This window comes from Catharus ustulatus, chromosome 2 (assembly GCF_009819885.2).
Source record: "Catharus ustulatus isolate bCatUst1 chromosome 2, bCatUst1.pri.v2, whole genome shotgun sequence".
In the NCBI taxonomy this organism is placed as follows: domain Eukaryota; kingdom Metazoa; phylum Chordata; class Aves; order Passeriformes; family Turdidae; genus Catharus; species Catharus ustulatus.
Window position 1 is genome coordinate 114,441,805 of NC_046222.1, and position 16,183 is coordinate 114,457,987.

General features: G+C 34.4%; 1 protein-coding gene across 9 annotated transcripts in view; it reads right to left on the minus strand.

The window, feature by feature from the left end:
• Window positions 1–16,183, minus strand: part of DMD (dystrophin) — a 1,072,200-nt gene that overhangs the window by 629,288 nt on the left and 426,729 nt on the right. For all 9 annotated transcript variants that reach the window (XM_033051053.2, XM_033051056.2, XM_033051052.2 and 6 more), the window contains 4 exons: window positions 13,263–13,424; window positions 6,877–6,987; window positions 2,443–2,616; window positions 775–930 (listed from right to left, as the gene is read on the minus strand). In XM_033051053.2, the coding sequence (XP_032906944.1) occupies window positions 775–930; window positions 2,443–2,616; window positions 6,877–6,987; window positions 13,263–13,424 (603 nt within the window). The remainder of the gene's footprint in view (window positions 1–774; window positions 931–2,442; window positions 2,617–6,876; window positions 6,988–13,262; window positions 13,425–16,183) is intronic.

A 16,183-nucleotide genomic window follows, 5' to 3' on the forward strand; every position in this document is an offset into this window, starting at 1 on the left:
AATTATTTAGGTGCAGTCTTCTTTAGGACAATGCCACAATGCCTCTTCTGAGTCTTGTTAATATTGGCTAGGAGCCTGTCCAGCCTACTTTGTTCAGCTGACTTTTAGGAAAAATTGAGTAAACAAACCAGCTTCCTATTGGGAAGTGGCTTACATATTAAGATACAGTGAAAATGCAAGTCAGAGTCCTTGACATTTGAATCAGGGAATGGTTATGAGAAAAACTGACCACATAGAAGTTCAGAAGTGACAAAACACAGTGGGACCCAACTGCCTCTTGAGGAAAGCTTCAGTAGCAAGAGCTTTTTGTTCAACAGATTTTTGAACAGCAAAAAATGGAAATTTTATACTTTAAGATCTGTATAGTCAGAGGTAGAAGTAATTTAAAACGTAAAATTTTCCTTTATGAAGCAGCCCAGTAAGTAAAACTTGATCTAGGTAATTTCCTAATCTGAAATGACTCTTCGAGGCATCAGAATGAAACAACATGTCCCATCTGAATTCAAAACCAACAAAATAGCAGGAAAAAAATTGACAATACTAATAAAAGTAAAATTTTGAATTGCAATAAAGGAATTTTTTATTTTCCTAAGTGGTTGCTTTTTTCTTCAGAGCAACTGAACAGCCATGCTGCTGATTGTCTTTGCCTCCATTCCTTCTGTCCCACTGGAAGAACCTTGGAAGGAACTAGTAAGAAACCCCATTTACTTACCACACTGAGGTTACTTTTCACTTTTTCAGTACATGGTTTTATATTAAAAACACAGAACTTACCTTTGCACCCAATTCATTATATTGCAGCTTCAAAGCTGTAAGCCTTTCATCGAGCTCCTTTGGGTTCTCTGTCTGCTGCTTCTGAACAATCTGCCTCCCAGTTTTTATCACTGTTTCCACTTCAGACTTCACCTCACTCAGGTTTTTATATAATTTCTAATCAAATAGAAATAAAAAGTGAACCATCATTAAAGCATGAAAACTAGAAAGGACTATTGGAAGCACTCAGAATCCAAGTGAACAAATTCATTACAGCCCATCTTTACAAACAGTGACTTCAAAGACATGTCACTAAATGTCACAGATGCCTTCTGTCAATTCATACAGAATATTGGATGTATTTGAACTACAAATAGCCACTAGTTTTTAAAATCTGTCATTTTTTCATACTGTTAAGTCTAGAGACTGGAAGGATAGAGGATTACCTCTTCATTTAGTAAGTGTCATACTCTAAAAATTTAGTTAATTGACAAACATGCATTAAAAAGTAACAAAATGAGGCGGACCTATAATTACTATTTTATTTACTTAAAATAGCATGTATATAATCCAACTCCTTTCTAGGATATGATGATAAATTCTTCATTCCTAAAAACTTGCCAACAAATCAGGAAGCTGGTACAATGCACATTGTCTAAATTCTGATGATATTCTACAACTAGATTTTGAAAAACAGGAACATTTTGAGAATCCTTGGAGTTAAAGATGCTCTAAAATCACTAAGTCTTCCACAAAACACATGAGGGTTGCAAAAGCTAGCTGTTGAATGAAGACACTTTAATTCAGAACAAAGCTTCTAACCACCACATCATTCTAATAAGAATGCCATTCTCACAAGAATATGAATTTAAGAGCAATTTCATTTAACAAAAATGAAAAATGCAAAGCAATAACATTAACTTGTACCATGCTTGGTTTTAAAATTTAAATTCTTTCTACATTTACATCGTAAAGAGGTTGGGAGGGGGAAATTTTCAGGCATGTCATTGCCCCAGGAGAAAAAAAACCAAAAATCCTTAAAAAACCCCCAACAAACAAACAAAAAGCTGAAATATATATATGTGTATATATATATCTATATGAGCTACTTTTGCTGTTATAATCTTTTTTTTATGATCATTAAGAACACAGTGTTTAGTGTTATTTCCCTCCAAGTGTAAAGGGGAGCAGGATTATAGTGATATTAAAGATATTACAGATTTTCCTCTTATTCTTTAGGACATAGTCAGGTCATCTTTAGCTCTTGAACTGAAAGCAAGCCATAGATACCATCTCAGAGAAATTTTAATCTATGGTTTTCCATTATGCTTTGTGTTTCCTCGCTAGAATAGACCTTGTTACGTAACACCTCTTGGTTACATCATAGAATTCCATGTCTGTAGAATATTGTGGAAAATAGAGCCGATATGGGGAGATAAATTCAATTGCAGGGCAGGAACTGGGAATTAGAAGGGGATCCTAACTGACATTCTCACACAGTGAAAGTGCATATCTGGAGTTCTGAAGGGGGGGTTTTGTTGGTTTTTTTCTGAGGTTTTTGTTTGTTTGTGTTTTGGGTTTTTTTGTGTAACTGATACTTTGTTTCTCATCTGAATTAAGGACAATAATCTCTAATTTTTAGCTTTCTCTCCATAAAGCCAATAGAAAGACAGCATCTTAAATATTCACCATGCAATGATCCAGCTGTGATTGCACTACTTCCTGCTCAACACTCTTCGTCTCTAGCTTGGGGACTTGCAATTTCACTTCATCTAGAATTCTTTTGCATTCTTGGAGGCGCTGTTCAAAGTTGGCTGGCTTCTGAAACAACCGAAACTTCACGGACACATCCTGCAGCTTTTTCTGAAAAGTAAACATGGTGTGAAGTGAGTAGAGAGTGTGAAATCAAATCAATGCTGAAGACAAGTCTTAATACTGTCACAGAATATTTAGAATACATTGTCAGTCAGCATTTTCTTATTAAAAGCATCTAAAACTTTTGGGAAAAATGCCAGTGGCAGAGAATCTTGGGTCTGCTATGGATGATAAAAATTCTTCCATCATCCAGGGCACTGGATGCAGCAGAACCTGTGGCAAAAGAGCCCATACACACACAAAGAAAGGGACAAGTTTTGTAATTTTCAATATGCAAAATGTTCAGGGGCATGGGGAGAAGACAGATTTAATGGCTTGGGGATAAGCCATCCACATTGCAGAGTGAATGCTCTTCAACTCTATCAGTTGCTGCTTCTTGGTATGAGGAATGAATCTTTTAGTCCTTCAAAGAAACCTAAATAAAGTAGCTTGGCAGTAAGTAGGTCTGGCACAAACCTCAAGATTTAGAGTATAAAATTGATTATATTTCAATTTTAACAAAGCCTAACCGAGAGTAAAAAGAAAAAAATTTGAAGGCAGAAAACAATCTGTGACAAGCTTGGCTTCTAATTTCACCATTTTCAAAATTTTCTATCTTTGTGAATTAAACTGCTTGCTGACATGATCCCTAGTTCATGGGGAGGGGAAATAATTAAAATAAAGAAAAGGAATTTTAATTATCTACTTGAAAAAGAGCTACAGAATTACAGAGCAAAGCATTATTGAATAAGTTTTTCAGCTCTCTGGGGAACAAAAAAAAAAAAAGAAAAAAAGAATAAATTAAATAGAGACTCAGCATCTGCCAACACATTTCTGATTTTTTTATCTTCAAATTCTGGACACTTTATTCTACTACAGTGTGGTCTGTGGCCATACAGATTTGATGAAAAACCGTAATAAGGCGTAGAATTGGTCTATACATAGGCATTGGTAAATACCCTTCCCACATCTATCAGATTTCTGAAAAGGAGGCAGGGATCATGAGCAGCAGAAAACCTGGCGTACCACAGAAAAATGTGTAAATATGCAGCAGCTCCTTCCAATAACTTTCCTCTTTAAACACTTTGTATTAAATTCAGATCCAATGAGATAAGAAGGGAAGTCTGTCAATGAGCTAGTGGACAATTGAATAAAAGTAAAGAACAGGGGTAGGAATAAGAGGTTTTATTTTTCTTCAGTGTGTATGCATACGCTAAATTTGTATATAATTAGTTTTTCATTCTCTTCAATTTGATGAAGAAAAATTGTGACAGTCAAATCCTGCAAGAATCTTGTATTGCCACATCTGTATCAGCTACCATTTGTGTTGGCCAATACATTAAAAGTTATTTAGGAAGACAAAGAATGACAATATTAATAGCAGAGAAAATTAAAGCCATCTGTGAAGAGTCATCGAAGGACTGAAAAGTGCTGAGGAACTGTAGAGGGGAAAAAAGCTTCATATACAAGTGGGATCCAAATTATCTTTTAGCATACTCACTCAAGCTCTCCCAGATAACAATAAAAGCTACATTATATACCTATATTTATCAGCAATTGTTTTAAAATAATATCATCTCAATACTTAAAAGCAGTAAAATAAGCAAAGTAGCTATTTGAAACAATTTGAAACTCCAAGAAAACTAAAATATTTTGTACTTGTCACAGCATAAAAGTCATTGTATAAAACCATTTTGTACGTGAAAAATGTGTTCAATTTTGATCACTTTGTTTCAAAAAGTCATTTTTAAAATAGAAAATTTATAAAAAATGACAGGAAAATGAAAGCTGTTTATCTAAAAGTCTCAGTATGCTTTACATATTTGTCAGCCTACAAAAGAGAAAATTGAGGATGAATTCCAAATATTGTCCAGAAAAACATTCAGTACTGAATTTGAAAAAATAACCATTCATTAGAAAAGATTTTTCATTCTGATTTACCAAAATATGAGTATTGGTCTAGTACTGCTACTCAACTGTGAGGTACAAAAGACTCTAACAATTTAAAACTAGCAAGTGTATGTTTATTCAGTGCTGGGCAGCAGCGTGGGGTTGCCCCCTAATACGCACTGCTAAATTACAGGTGGTCACAGAGTCTATTTATTGACAAAAGGTTCAAACAAATACATATTCATAATACCAGCCCCTCCCATCCCCTGCTTCCCATGGTAATTAGCTTGAGTGGCTATTAAGCAGCGTGGTTGGCTTCTTGAATTAAATCTGGGGTCGTTTTTGTGGGGAGGGGTCTTACAAGGAGGAAGTAAGGTGAATCTTCCTCACCCTGACCTTTTCTATTAATGGCAATACAAATGGCTTTTGGGGCAACTCCAGTTTTGCAAAGAATGAGTTTCTGGTTGCAGTTGTTTGTGCTCTTTGGACCTAACTACTAGTTTCATCCTTTCCCATTGCAAGCACAGCTAGGCAAACATAAATTGACAGGCAATCAATTATTTAAGTTTCAGGTAACTATCTCAAGTCCCGTTTCTTCTAACTTTTAGCTAAAATCCTAATTTCTCTAAGATTTGTGTTTCAATTCATCTAACAATTCTCAGCCTGTTTGAACTAACTAGGTACTATATCACTATGGTAGAAATAGATTTTTATTTTCCTAATCATACTTTTCCCCTTAAATTTAAAAATCAGAATTTAATTCTTTTTATTTTCCTAATCATACTTTTCCCCTTAAATTTAAAAATCAGAATTTAATTCTCAGCCTACAATAATCTAAAAGCCAGGATAATGTTGGCCACAATCATGAATGTTTCAAAATCTCAATGCATTTATTTATTTTCATAATTGCTTAGTTTCTGCCCAGGTAATTGAACTAATAATAGAACAAATATGTCAAATCAAAAATATTATTTAGTGAAAAATAAAAAAATAAGAAAAAAAAGAGGAAATAATTTATTTATAGGTGAGAATTCTCTTCAGAAAATAGTAAGTGAAGACTGATTTCATGACGTGTGTTACCAGTAAAGGTGGCATAATGATGGAAAGGAATTCAAGAGAGTTCGGTGGCCTAAAATCAAATATAGTCATAAACATGTGTAACAAATAGCTCAGTTTCTACCAGCTTTGGTAGTTGATATTTACATTATGCATACAAATTACTACTTTTTTTTTGTTTATATTTTATGTAATGTTAGTAAAGCAGTGTCTCAAAGATGACCTCCACCAATTTTTCAAAACTCAAACTGGTACACATCATCAGCTAGAGCAACCCTACAAGGAAAAAAGAAGGCTGCACAGAGGTGGATTAATAAAAAAGGCACCCAGAAAGGGTTGTGCTCCCTTGCATGTTGTTGAATTCACAAACATTTATTTACACAGTCTTCTGATGCCTGCATTTCACTGATGAAATATGGGCAACTTCACAGCTGCCATGGAGACCATCAGAAGGTATGTTAGCATGCAGAAAGGCATAAAAATGAGGAAACAAATAATCACAACAAAGAAATCTAGTCCTGTATATAATATGAAACATTAAAAAGTGAATTTGTTCATTTCAAATTAATTAACTGCTAAAAAGCAATTAATGATACCCATAATGCAAATTAAAACCTAAACAGAGGTGCCTAGAAATACTGGACAGGGATAAATCAAAAAATGACAATTATTAAATTATTTGTCTTTCTAATTAATTATTAAAATTTATTTTACCGCCTATAAAAAAACCCCAACAAAAACACAACAAAAAACAAATCGGCAAACTAGTCAAGCACCTATCATTAATGGGTAAAAATGTGCATTTTTCTTTTGTTTATTCAGTCTTCTTCATTTTCAAGAAGGTCTTCTGTGTCTATTAAGCCAGATGAAATAATGCATTATCTGTAAATTGATGTCTGAATTGCACAGGTTAGCATAATTTGTATTTCAAATGCAGTTCTGCTAAAGATTTCCAAATATTTTAACCTATTTTCTACAATAAATATTTTCCACTGCCTCAAAACTTGCATCAAAAAAGCCCCAGTGTAATTTTATCTCTTGAAACTTCACATTCAAAGCACCCCTTATTACAGTGTCCCTACCAGTTGGGTACATCAGTCCTGCACACCTTAGAACTGCTGCCAAAGACACAGGAAGGCTGGAATAAAAAAAATGAGCAGGAAGAAGATATGGATGGTATACTTTATCCACTCTGATTTTCTGGCTGGAAAGGAACAGCTAAAGCAGAAGAGATACCTTAAGTACACTTCGTGGTGGAGTAATAGTATCACTCATATTATTCATTTGAATAATATTTGCATAGGGGAAATAAGACTTGCCTACCTGTGCCACATCAATTTGGGAAAGCACTCTTTTGGCAGCATCTTTACCCCGGTTTCGTTTCTTCATTTCTTCCAAACTAATCTCGTGGCTTGTTAATTCAGATTGTATTTTCTGTTGGAAAACAAAGACAGCAATCAGCAATGTTTGAAGGAAATATTGTATGCTGTTTCGATTTTTTTTGACCAGTTGATTTTGGAACACATTGAGCAGCAGCACCAGTCTGCACAGCACTGTACAGCACGAGGGAGGTGGCCCTGCCCCTCTGCTCAGTCCTGTGTCTGGAGTGCAGTGCCCAGCTCTGGGCTTCCCAGAGCAAGAGAAACACGGAGCTCCTGGAGGGGCCCCAGTGCAGTTTGACAAAGATGATTAAGGATGAATGTGGATTTTTTTTTTTTTAAGGAAAACAACCATTTTCATTGGTAAGAACATTAAAAATTAATCATAGGGGGTTAAATGGAAAAGTTAATTGCTTCACTATTGTTAGTTCTTCACATTTTCACAGTATCACCAGGCAAGTTGAGACAAAACTGATTGAAGTATCCTGCAAGTATAACATCATCTTCACCTTAGAAATCTGTACTATATCTAAAATAGTACATGATTTTTAGTGTACTACTGACCAGAACCCATGCTCAGTATCAGTTTTCTGTAGCTAAATGCACAATGACATGCAGTTCATTACTATACCAATTTAATATATTTTCTAACACATATTTCTTGCTATGTCTGTCTGCAAAATCAGTGTGATCCAAAATAAAACAATAGCTTTTTTTGGTTCACAATTAATCAACCTTGCAAGACAAAATTAACTTCAGCAGCATTGGCTAGTGCAATGTAATGGAAAAGAATTCACAGAAAATATATTGATACATTATACTTCAGGAAGATTCATATATATATATATATATATGAAATTATGTTTAAATTTTTAGAAAATACCCTATGAAATAAAGTTATGTTCCCATCATGACATGCATTTGAGGCCATTACTTGCATTAAAAGGCAATTTTTTATTTCATCTTTTTTAAATGTCATATAGCATTTTTCAGATGCCCTGAAGATCAGCTATAATTGGAAATGTATGTACATAAATTTATCTTACACTACAGTAACTTTAATAGTAAAAATTAATATACATGTATTTTTAATCACATTTTCATAGGTTATTAAGTACAAAGCTGTGTATACCATATGCTGTCTATTATATACGGCTATTACATGGCAATAATGACTTGTATATCATTATAATGTCTTATGTATTCCAACACTTAACTGAAAGCAGGTTTTCATAAGTGCTACTGAATATGTACTAAAGTAAATTTTAAGGAAAAAAAAAGAAAATACATGAAACCATTAAGTCTTTACGAAGTTTAATTGTGAGAATAGATATGACTACGTTATTCAGTACTATTTTGAGAATTAAAATATTTTTCTAAAGCAAAGTATTTGTAAAAGCAAAATGACTAGCAGAAAGCTCCAAATTTAGACTTTTTTTCTTCTAAAATTTTCATAATTATATATTTTTGCTTTCTCATATTTTGATTTCTCCTTGGTAGGGCTATTTAATGAATGGCCAGAAACATCTGGAGCAATAATAGAATTTTTCTAAAGATGATATTTACTTTTTGAGAAAAAAAAAAGGTAAATTAAAAGAATTATTCCATCATGAAGAGGTTTATTTAATTGTTAAGCATTTATTTTATCCTTATCTATGTTTAAAATTTCTCCCTGAACTGTTTTTGAGTTGTAACAGGATTATCTTCCATTTTTGTGCTGCACAGGAACCAAACAGGTGGTGATTTAGTTAGTACCTGGAGTCAAATAATTTTTCCATGTCTGGGATAGAACTCCATATGAAAGGAAGAAATTAGTCTGAATGTTAAAAAACATACTATATCACACCCAGTATTTCAACAGTTTGCTTCCCCACCTCATCAACAATCTGGTTTTTGGTTACATTTTCCAATTTACTTTGTTCAACCTCAGAGTCACTCTGGAAAGTAGATAATTGAACAGTTCTTATGTGAAGAGGTCAGAACAACACAGCACAGATAAGAGTAGTGATAAGCAATTAGGTGTTATGGGACATTGCATAGAGATTGTTCTGTCTTACTGTTCTAAATTGCTGTGCAGGAGAGAGATGAAGCATCATCTTCTCTGACATCAAAATGTGGAATTGGAGAGAACAAACACGTTAGAGAAAAGATTAAAAGAAAAGTTAGTAAGACTTATAGGAAAGAAAACCTTTTTTTTTCTTGTTTGTTTTGGTTTTTTTTTTATTTGCTACTGCTGCTCACAGGCAGAAAAATTAAATCAGTCATTAACAGATATAAAATAATTTATAACATCTGCCTGTGATGTCCATTATAATTCAATTTTTAAATGACCACTTCCACTTTTTTGTCTCTACTGACTCACAAATTTATTGCATGAACTTCTTAACATCCATAAGAAAATATAATTTTTTCTTGTATTATTCCCTCCTTTTCTCAGTGATTCCTATCTATTTCTTTTCTATTTTTTCAATAAAGAGCAAAGCTTGCCTTCATTTAATTTCTAAAACATCAGAATATAATGTACTATATGTAACCAAGCTACACTACTGTGCATACATTATTGTGTCCTACAGGTTAAGGATTCTCATTTTTCGTCACTGGCAATCTTTCAGGAAATTCGCAGAACTTTTATTCTTATATATGTATAAGCATATAACACTCAAAAAAGACAATGCTACAGCAAAAATTGCATACAGGTAATTCTTAACTCAAACTGGATGCTTTTTTTTTGGACACTAACTTTCAATAAACAATAGCTGGGGAGCCAAATGAGAAAAAGGAGGTAGACTAGAGTAGAACAGTGACTGAAAAGGCAATACTGTGCAGGCTGGACACTATAAATGGAGTGAAAACACAGTGCTCAGATGCCGTGGAGATGTACAGAGGGTGACAACCTGTACAGTACAGAAATCTGCATGTATATTCAAACTTAATGTATAACAAAATGCAAGCTTATGCTTCTGAATAACACTTATCAGCTCTTTTCTCTGACCACTGATCCACACATGGCTGAACAAAACAATCCTCACAATTTCCAGCAGAGGAAAGGTAAGTGTAGATAACTTAAACATTTTCCTAAGTAGACAACTGTGAGTTCTTTGTCCCAAAATATCAGTCTGAAGCCAACGAAGCACAGCATCATCTTGTCAAGTAACATCTTGAACAACTGAACCATTCTGCCATTTTATCATCACATTAACTTTGGTTTTGAACAAAGCACAAAGATACTATAAAAACAGTATAATAGGCACATTCACTTACAAAACAGCCAGGCATATAGTGCTTACACTACAGAACTGAAATTATCCAAGGATTTTATTGAAAAGGTAGATTATTTCTGCACTTTTCAAAACCACAGTATTAAGTTATTCTCCACACCACAATTTACATATTTTGACTGGGGAGAACAACAGACAAATGACTTATCCTATGTAGGTGAGAAATGGAATAAGTCAATTTTCTTTCCCACAAAGTAAAAATATTCATGTAACTCAGACTAAGCAGAAATACAAAGTAGAAATTCTCTCTTCCATCAAAAGTCAATGAATAACAAAGCTAGAAATAATAATTTGAAAAATATTTTGCCAAATAAATAAAATATTTTTGACAAAGATTTATTTTTGTCCTGCCAATTAAAGAATAAATTTTAAAAAAGTAATAAACTGCAAATTATTGTGATGATTACTTAATTCTCCATATTTTTATAAGTTTAGAAATATGAAAAATTCTTTCACTGGGATCATGAGATTGAGCATCCAAACAAATAATCTTTCCTTTTCGAATATTGCTCTAGAATTTACCTAATTCAAGGTTGTGTCATAATTGGGCCTTGAGGAATCTAAACTGATTTATCAGTGTGGTTGCTGTTACGATTTTTTGTGTGAATACATCTTTAGTTGTACTCCAAATAATTCAGGTAACACTGGCTCTCTAGCATTGAAGTCTCAGCGCCACATGGTGGAGTAAGAAGCACACAGAATTTACATTCAAAAAGTGATCCTAGAAGAAGTTGAACAGCTCACATTTGACTCCCCTTTCTTTCTGTCAAGTTTCTGAATGAACTTAAACTGATCATTTCACTTAAAAAGAGGAGTTAAATATAATTTTGTTTTCTCAGTTTAATTTCTTATCAGCTGAAACAAAGATTGTTCCTCCTATCAATGCTCCAAATGGATTTGAATTTTTGAAGCAGACACACAGAGTTCCCAAGCTGAGCAGCCTTCCCATTATAAATTCCTCCATATGTTCTTTTAGAAATGCAACACACATTGCTGAATGGGTTGCTAAATCCCTCAGCATGGATAAACTGATCCCTGCCCAGAAAGCAACATCACTGACAGAAAGATTCCCATTCCAGCTGTGCAGACACTACTGTAGGTATCTTATATGAATGATCTGTTTTCAGCTCTACAAGAGGATGGTGCCACCAGAAGCTCCACAGGAGATGTGGCCATTCAGGATGTGCCTGCTCTGCCACTGGCTGGGGTGGTTCTTTGCTGGAGGAACGGCTCAGTCTAGCTACCCACATAAAAATGATTGTTTATTCTCTTTCCCTCTAAGAATCTTAAAGAGATTCACAACTGAACTTCAGAGAACTTCAATATTTGCATTAGACCTGTTCAGTTGTTTTTTCATTAGGTCTCACTGGCACCATAAAATAAAAACATGAAAGCGAAAAACTCAGCAGCCTCTATGCTGGTTTTCCCACAATGGATATAATACAATCAGGTGAACCTGACATTACACAACAAAATCTCCAGAAAAACAGCAAGTTCTATAAAGGCACTGAGCTGAATTTTCTTATGGAAGTGTGCTAATTAAGGTTGATTGGATATTGGGTAGCTTCAGTTTTTGAAGTTCTGAATTATTTCCTTTTACACAGTCTGTACCAATTCCCATTATGGTACCTGATGATGCACATAAATCAGATGCAATCCATGGGAGATATGAAATATGTAAGGGTCCAAGCACATCAGAAAAAAACCCTCCCTACATTTTCATATAATTTTTTTCTTATGTATTTGCTTCATATAATTACAAAATGAGAAATTAAACTGATGCATCTTTTAAAAAATGCTAATTTTTATCTCCTTAAAAAATTGCTTAAACCATTCATATTTCTAGGAAGAAGAAAAATAATTCAAGAGAGTTAACAGATAGCTAACATTGTTTAGAATTCAAACTGAAACAATTGTTATAAATCTGATATTATGATGATAAATTAGAAGAAAATAAACTAGGATAAAAATTATTTTCAAAATAAGACTGAATCCATATGTGATCTTATTTTCCAAATATAGCATTTATAGTCCCAAAATACACATAAAAATATCTTGTATGTACTTACAAGCGCACACACACAAAAAGTACGTAACTGAAAGTAACGTCTACATGTTAATTCAAAAGACATAGTAATGACTATTTCTTACAGGAGAGAAAAAATTATTTTCAGGCTTCATATATTCAGCTCTGAATATAATTAAGATCATCTAAGATACTCCATAAAATATTATTATATTTTAGAATTATTTTAAAATCTACAGGCATGCAAAGTGACCCATAATTGAATATCTCTTCCGAAATCATTATAAAAACACGCATTTTCAACTTCCCTGTAGTTTTTTTTCCCTGTTTACTTTCATAATCTGACTGCCTGAAATGAAATGGAATTTGCAGAGAAGTTGAGGTATTTAACATTGTAGAGTGTTGACAGTTTTATTGCAGAGATGCTTGATTTTATTTCATTCATATTCTTACCCTCTTAACGCTGCACTAAAACAGATCTTACAGAAGAAAGGAGGAGTAAAAAGGAGAATTAGATGTACAATTGTATTTCAAAGGGTAAATAAACCATGTGTAAAGATTGGGAAAAGCTTTTTCTATTGAACTTACGTGAGCTGTAAGTAAGTACTGTAAGTACATTGATATGCACATTATGAAATAATTAAAAATGTTGTCTATGTTTCAATAATTAAATAATAAACCACATAATCAACTTTGCAAAAGAGTCATCTAAGAGTAGGATGGGAGCTGGATTTTAAAGAACCATGATGTTTAGCCTTGCCTTTTTAAAACTACTGCATAGTCTTCCATGACATTTATGGTCCTTACATCTTCTGGACTGTTATATAATACAAATCAGAAGGAAAATATGACTTTACTATGAGAGTAGCTTAAACTTCTCACAGTAATCCTACACAAAATTTGCTTGCACTTTCACGCTGATCATGTTGCAAATCCTCTTTAATGCGAGGCTGAGGGACAGCCAAACACTCTTTGGTTGACTAAGAAAACTAGTGAACACGTGAGCTCAAGCTGTGCAGAACTTACCTGTGCTTCCTGAGGGACCTGTGCTGCATCCACCCTGTCTGCAGTGTAGGTTGTCAACTGCTTGTCGATAGCAGCCAGAGACTCTTGGATCAAGCGCAGGGCTTTGTCAGTCTCCTGTGCAGATTGAATACTCTGCTCAAGACTTTTCTGTCTTCTCACGGCCTAGAAACAACAACAAGGTTATCAGCATTCACAGTAATAATGTATATAATATATTTTTTCCCACACCTCTTTTTCTCCCCCAAGAATTCAGGCAAAGAATCAGACACAGGACTCCTAAGTTGCGCTCATCCACCTTTTTGTAGGATAAATTGCGCATCTTTTTGCCACCCATTCAGTTTTCTGGTTAAGAAACAAACAACAGACAGATTGCACAACTTCTAAAAAGCAAAGAATCCTCAAAAAACAATGTATAAACTGAGGATTTCTATTCAGAGTGGAAGATGGCAAAGCTGCACAAGCAAACCATCCTGACAGCGCTGTCTTTGTTTCTGAGGCAGAGAGGTCCTCCTGATCTTATTATATAACTCAAGAGACTTTGTTTACTGAGAATAGGGTTACTGTCATCACAATCCTATCCAAGGCAATCCACCTCAGTAAGTGAGAGGGATAAAGACTCTGTTGAGCTGGATTTTTCTTATATGAAGCATAAATAGCTGTTTGGAAGAGGCAATGCCTACTTTCTTCCACCTGTGGGGAAAAAAAATTAAAAAGTTGAATCTTGCTTCTACTCCACCAGCAGTGTCATGATGGCTTTTTATACAATCCTTTTTTGGAGAAGGTTGTTTCCCTTCCAAAGGAGCTCAGTTTATGGTTTAACAAATCAGGACAATAAATTCTCCATCCAAGTAGTCCTTAGAACACACATATATTAAACACTTCACATAAATGAGTCAGCTTTAAATATTATTTGCAACACTTTAATAAGGCATTTATCACGTAATAAATAACCTGGTACATTCTTCCATCTGCCATTGTGTCTACCCACAGACTCATATTTTATTTGGACCCTAGTTACTGCCTAGCACAGTTTCTGCTTTATACAAAGCCCACAATAATTACCAGCAACTTCAAATACAGCACAATTTTTCTGTGTAAAAGTCCAGCCATATTGCTGCCCAAAAAATAAGGTGACTAACTTAATTTGACACGAATCAAAGGTGAAAGCAAGCACTCTTTAAATAACATTGCCAGGTATCCTGACATTTTTCAAGTCAAATCGCACTTTTTCTCTCTGGTAAGCCAGTTATACTTTCATTTGATTTCATACCCATTATGACAGTCTTGCCTTGAACAAAAATATCTCTCAGTCATTCAGTGAGAATATTTGATATATCTGCCCTTCATGGAGCTCAGATTCTGACAGAGTTTCACATATAACAAATGTAGAAGATTATTTCTTGTGAGCATTCTTGCTAGTTGTTTGACTTAGTTAAAGGATAGGGATCCAACCACTATTTTCTATATTTGCTTTTGTAAGCTGCTTTGTGCTATTTGAAAACAACTGATCAGATAATCTTGTATCACTGCAAGTTCTGGGAATCTTCTCTGGAGCTGAGCAGCTTTATATATCAAACTCATGCTGTTGGTGTTAATGGGTGCACCTAAACCACCAAGGTATTATTACCCTACTGCAGTACTAAGGCTTGCTGCTTAAATTACTTTTATCTTAATATGATTTGAGATCTTAACATAAAAATCTTCTCAATCTGTCTAAAGCAGTGAGTTTAAAAATCACAGCTGAATTTAAAAGCCACATTTCTATTTACCTTGGCTCTACTTACTACTGATCTGTAAGCCTGGCTAAGGTGCAGACTCTATCAATCCATTTGCGTCACTATGGGATAGATTGAAAGACACATTAGATCAGAAACAGCGTAAGGAGCTTTCTACATCTATAGGGTGAGGTCATCCTCCTGGAAGTGTGGAACAACCATGGAGTGCTTCCCTACTTTTACTGATCTCTGTGGTTAACTGTTAGCACTAACACACCAGCAGAATCCATTCCTCCTGAGGGCTGCAGTGTCCTTATGAGCAGAGAAGCCACTTAAAATGAGATACCGATAAAGTTCCATTCTTATAAGTTATCCAAATAATTGTCCACACTTTCTGGAGATTTCAAAATACAGGACACAAATTTGGCCTTGCATCTATCTGATAAACTAGTTTTATAGCAACACCTGAAGCTTTGAGCCTCTGTTTAATGCTGCCCCATGCTAACTATTATTTGGAATTGGGGACTTATTTAATTACAGATACATTTGCTGCCAGCCTGAGAAGCAGAGTGCATGCATGCAGTGCAGTAGCAGAATGCATGCAAATTCCCAAAAACTTAAAATCCTATATAGAATAAGTGGTGATTGAAAAATTGTCATCTTTGTGCTGATATCATCAGAAACTATGTTTATCAAAATCCCATTTAAGAATACAACTGGAAAAAATAAAAAATTCCCAAACTCATTGATCAAACATTATAGCAGATAAGCTTGAGAAAAAATTACAAATCCTTGTCCGAGTCTGACTGAATTTTTACACTTGTATTTCAAACAAATATAAAGTCAGATAAATATAGAGTCATGTTTGTGATGTCTTTATGTGCACACAACACAAGCACAAAGCCAAAAAAATTCCCCTGTCATTGTCCTCAGAGGAAATTTGATTACAGCCTGAGAACCTGTGTGACATTTTGCCTCTTCCAAGTCTGAAAGTACATCTTTTCCCAAAGCTGTGAACATCTTTTCCCAAAGTTTAAGTGATTGAATGGATGATGTCAGACCAAGACATGAATGCAGCAGTAGAAGAGAGGAATTATTTTGGCAATGGGAGAAGAGACACACAGCTGAATTTTGGGATATAGTACCTTCAGAGTGTGGTGATTTTCTCAGATATCAGTGAGTGCAAGTCTAATTTTTTTATCTGCA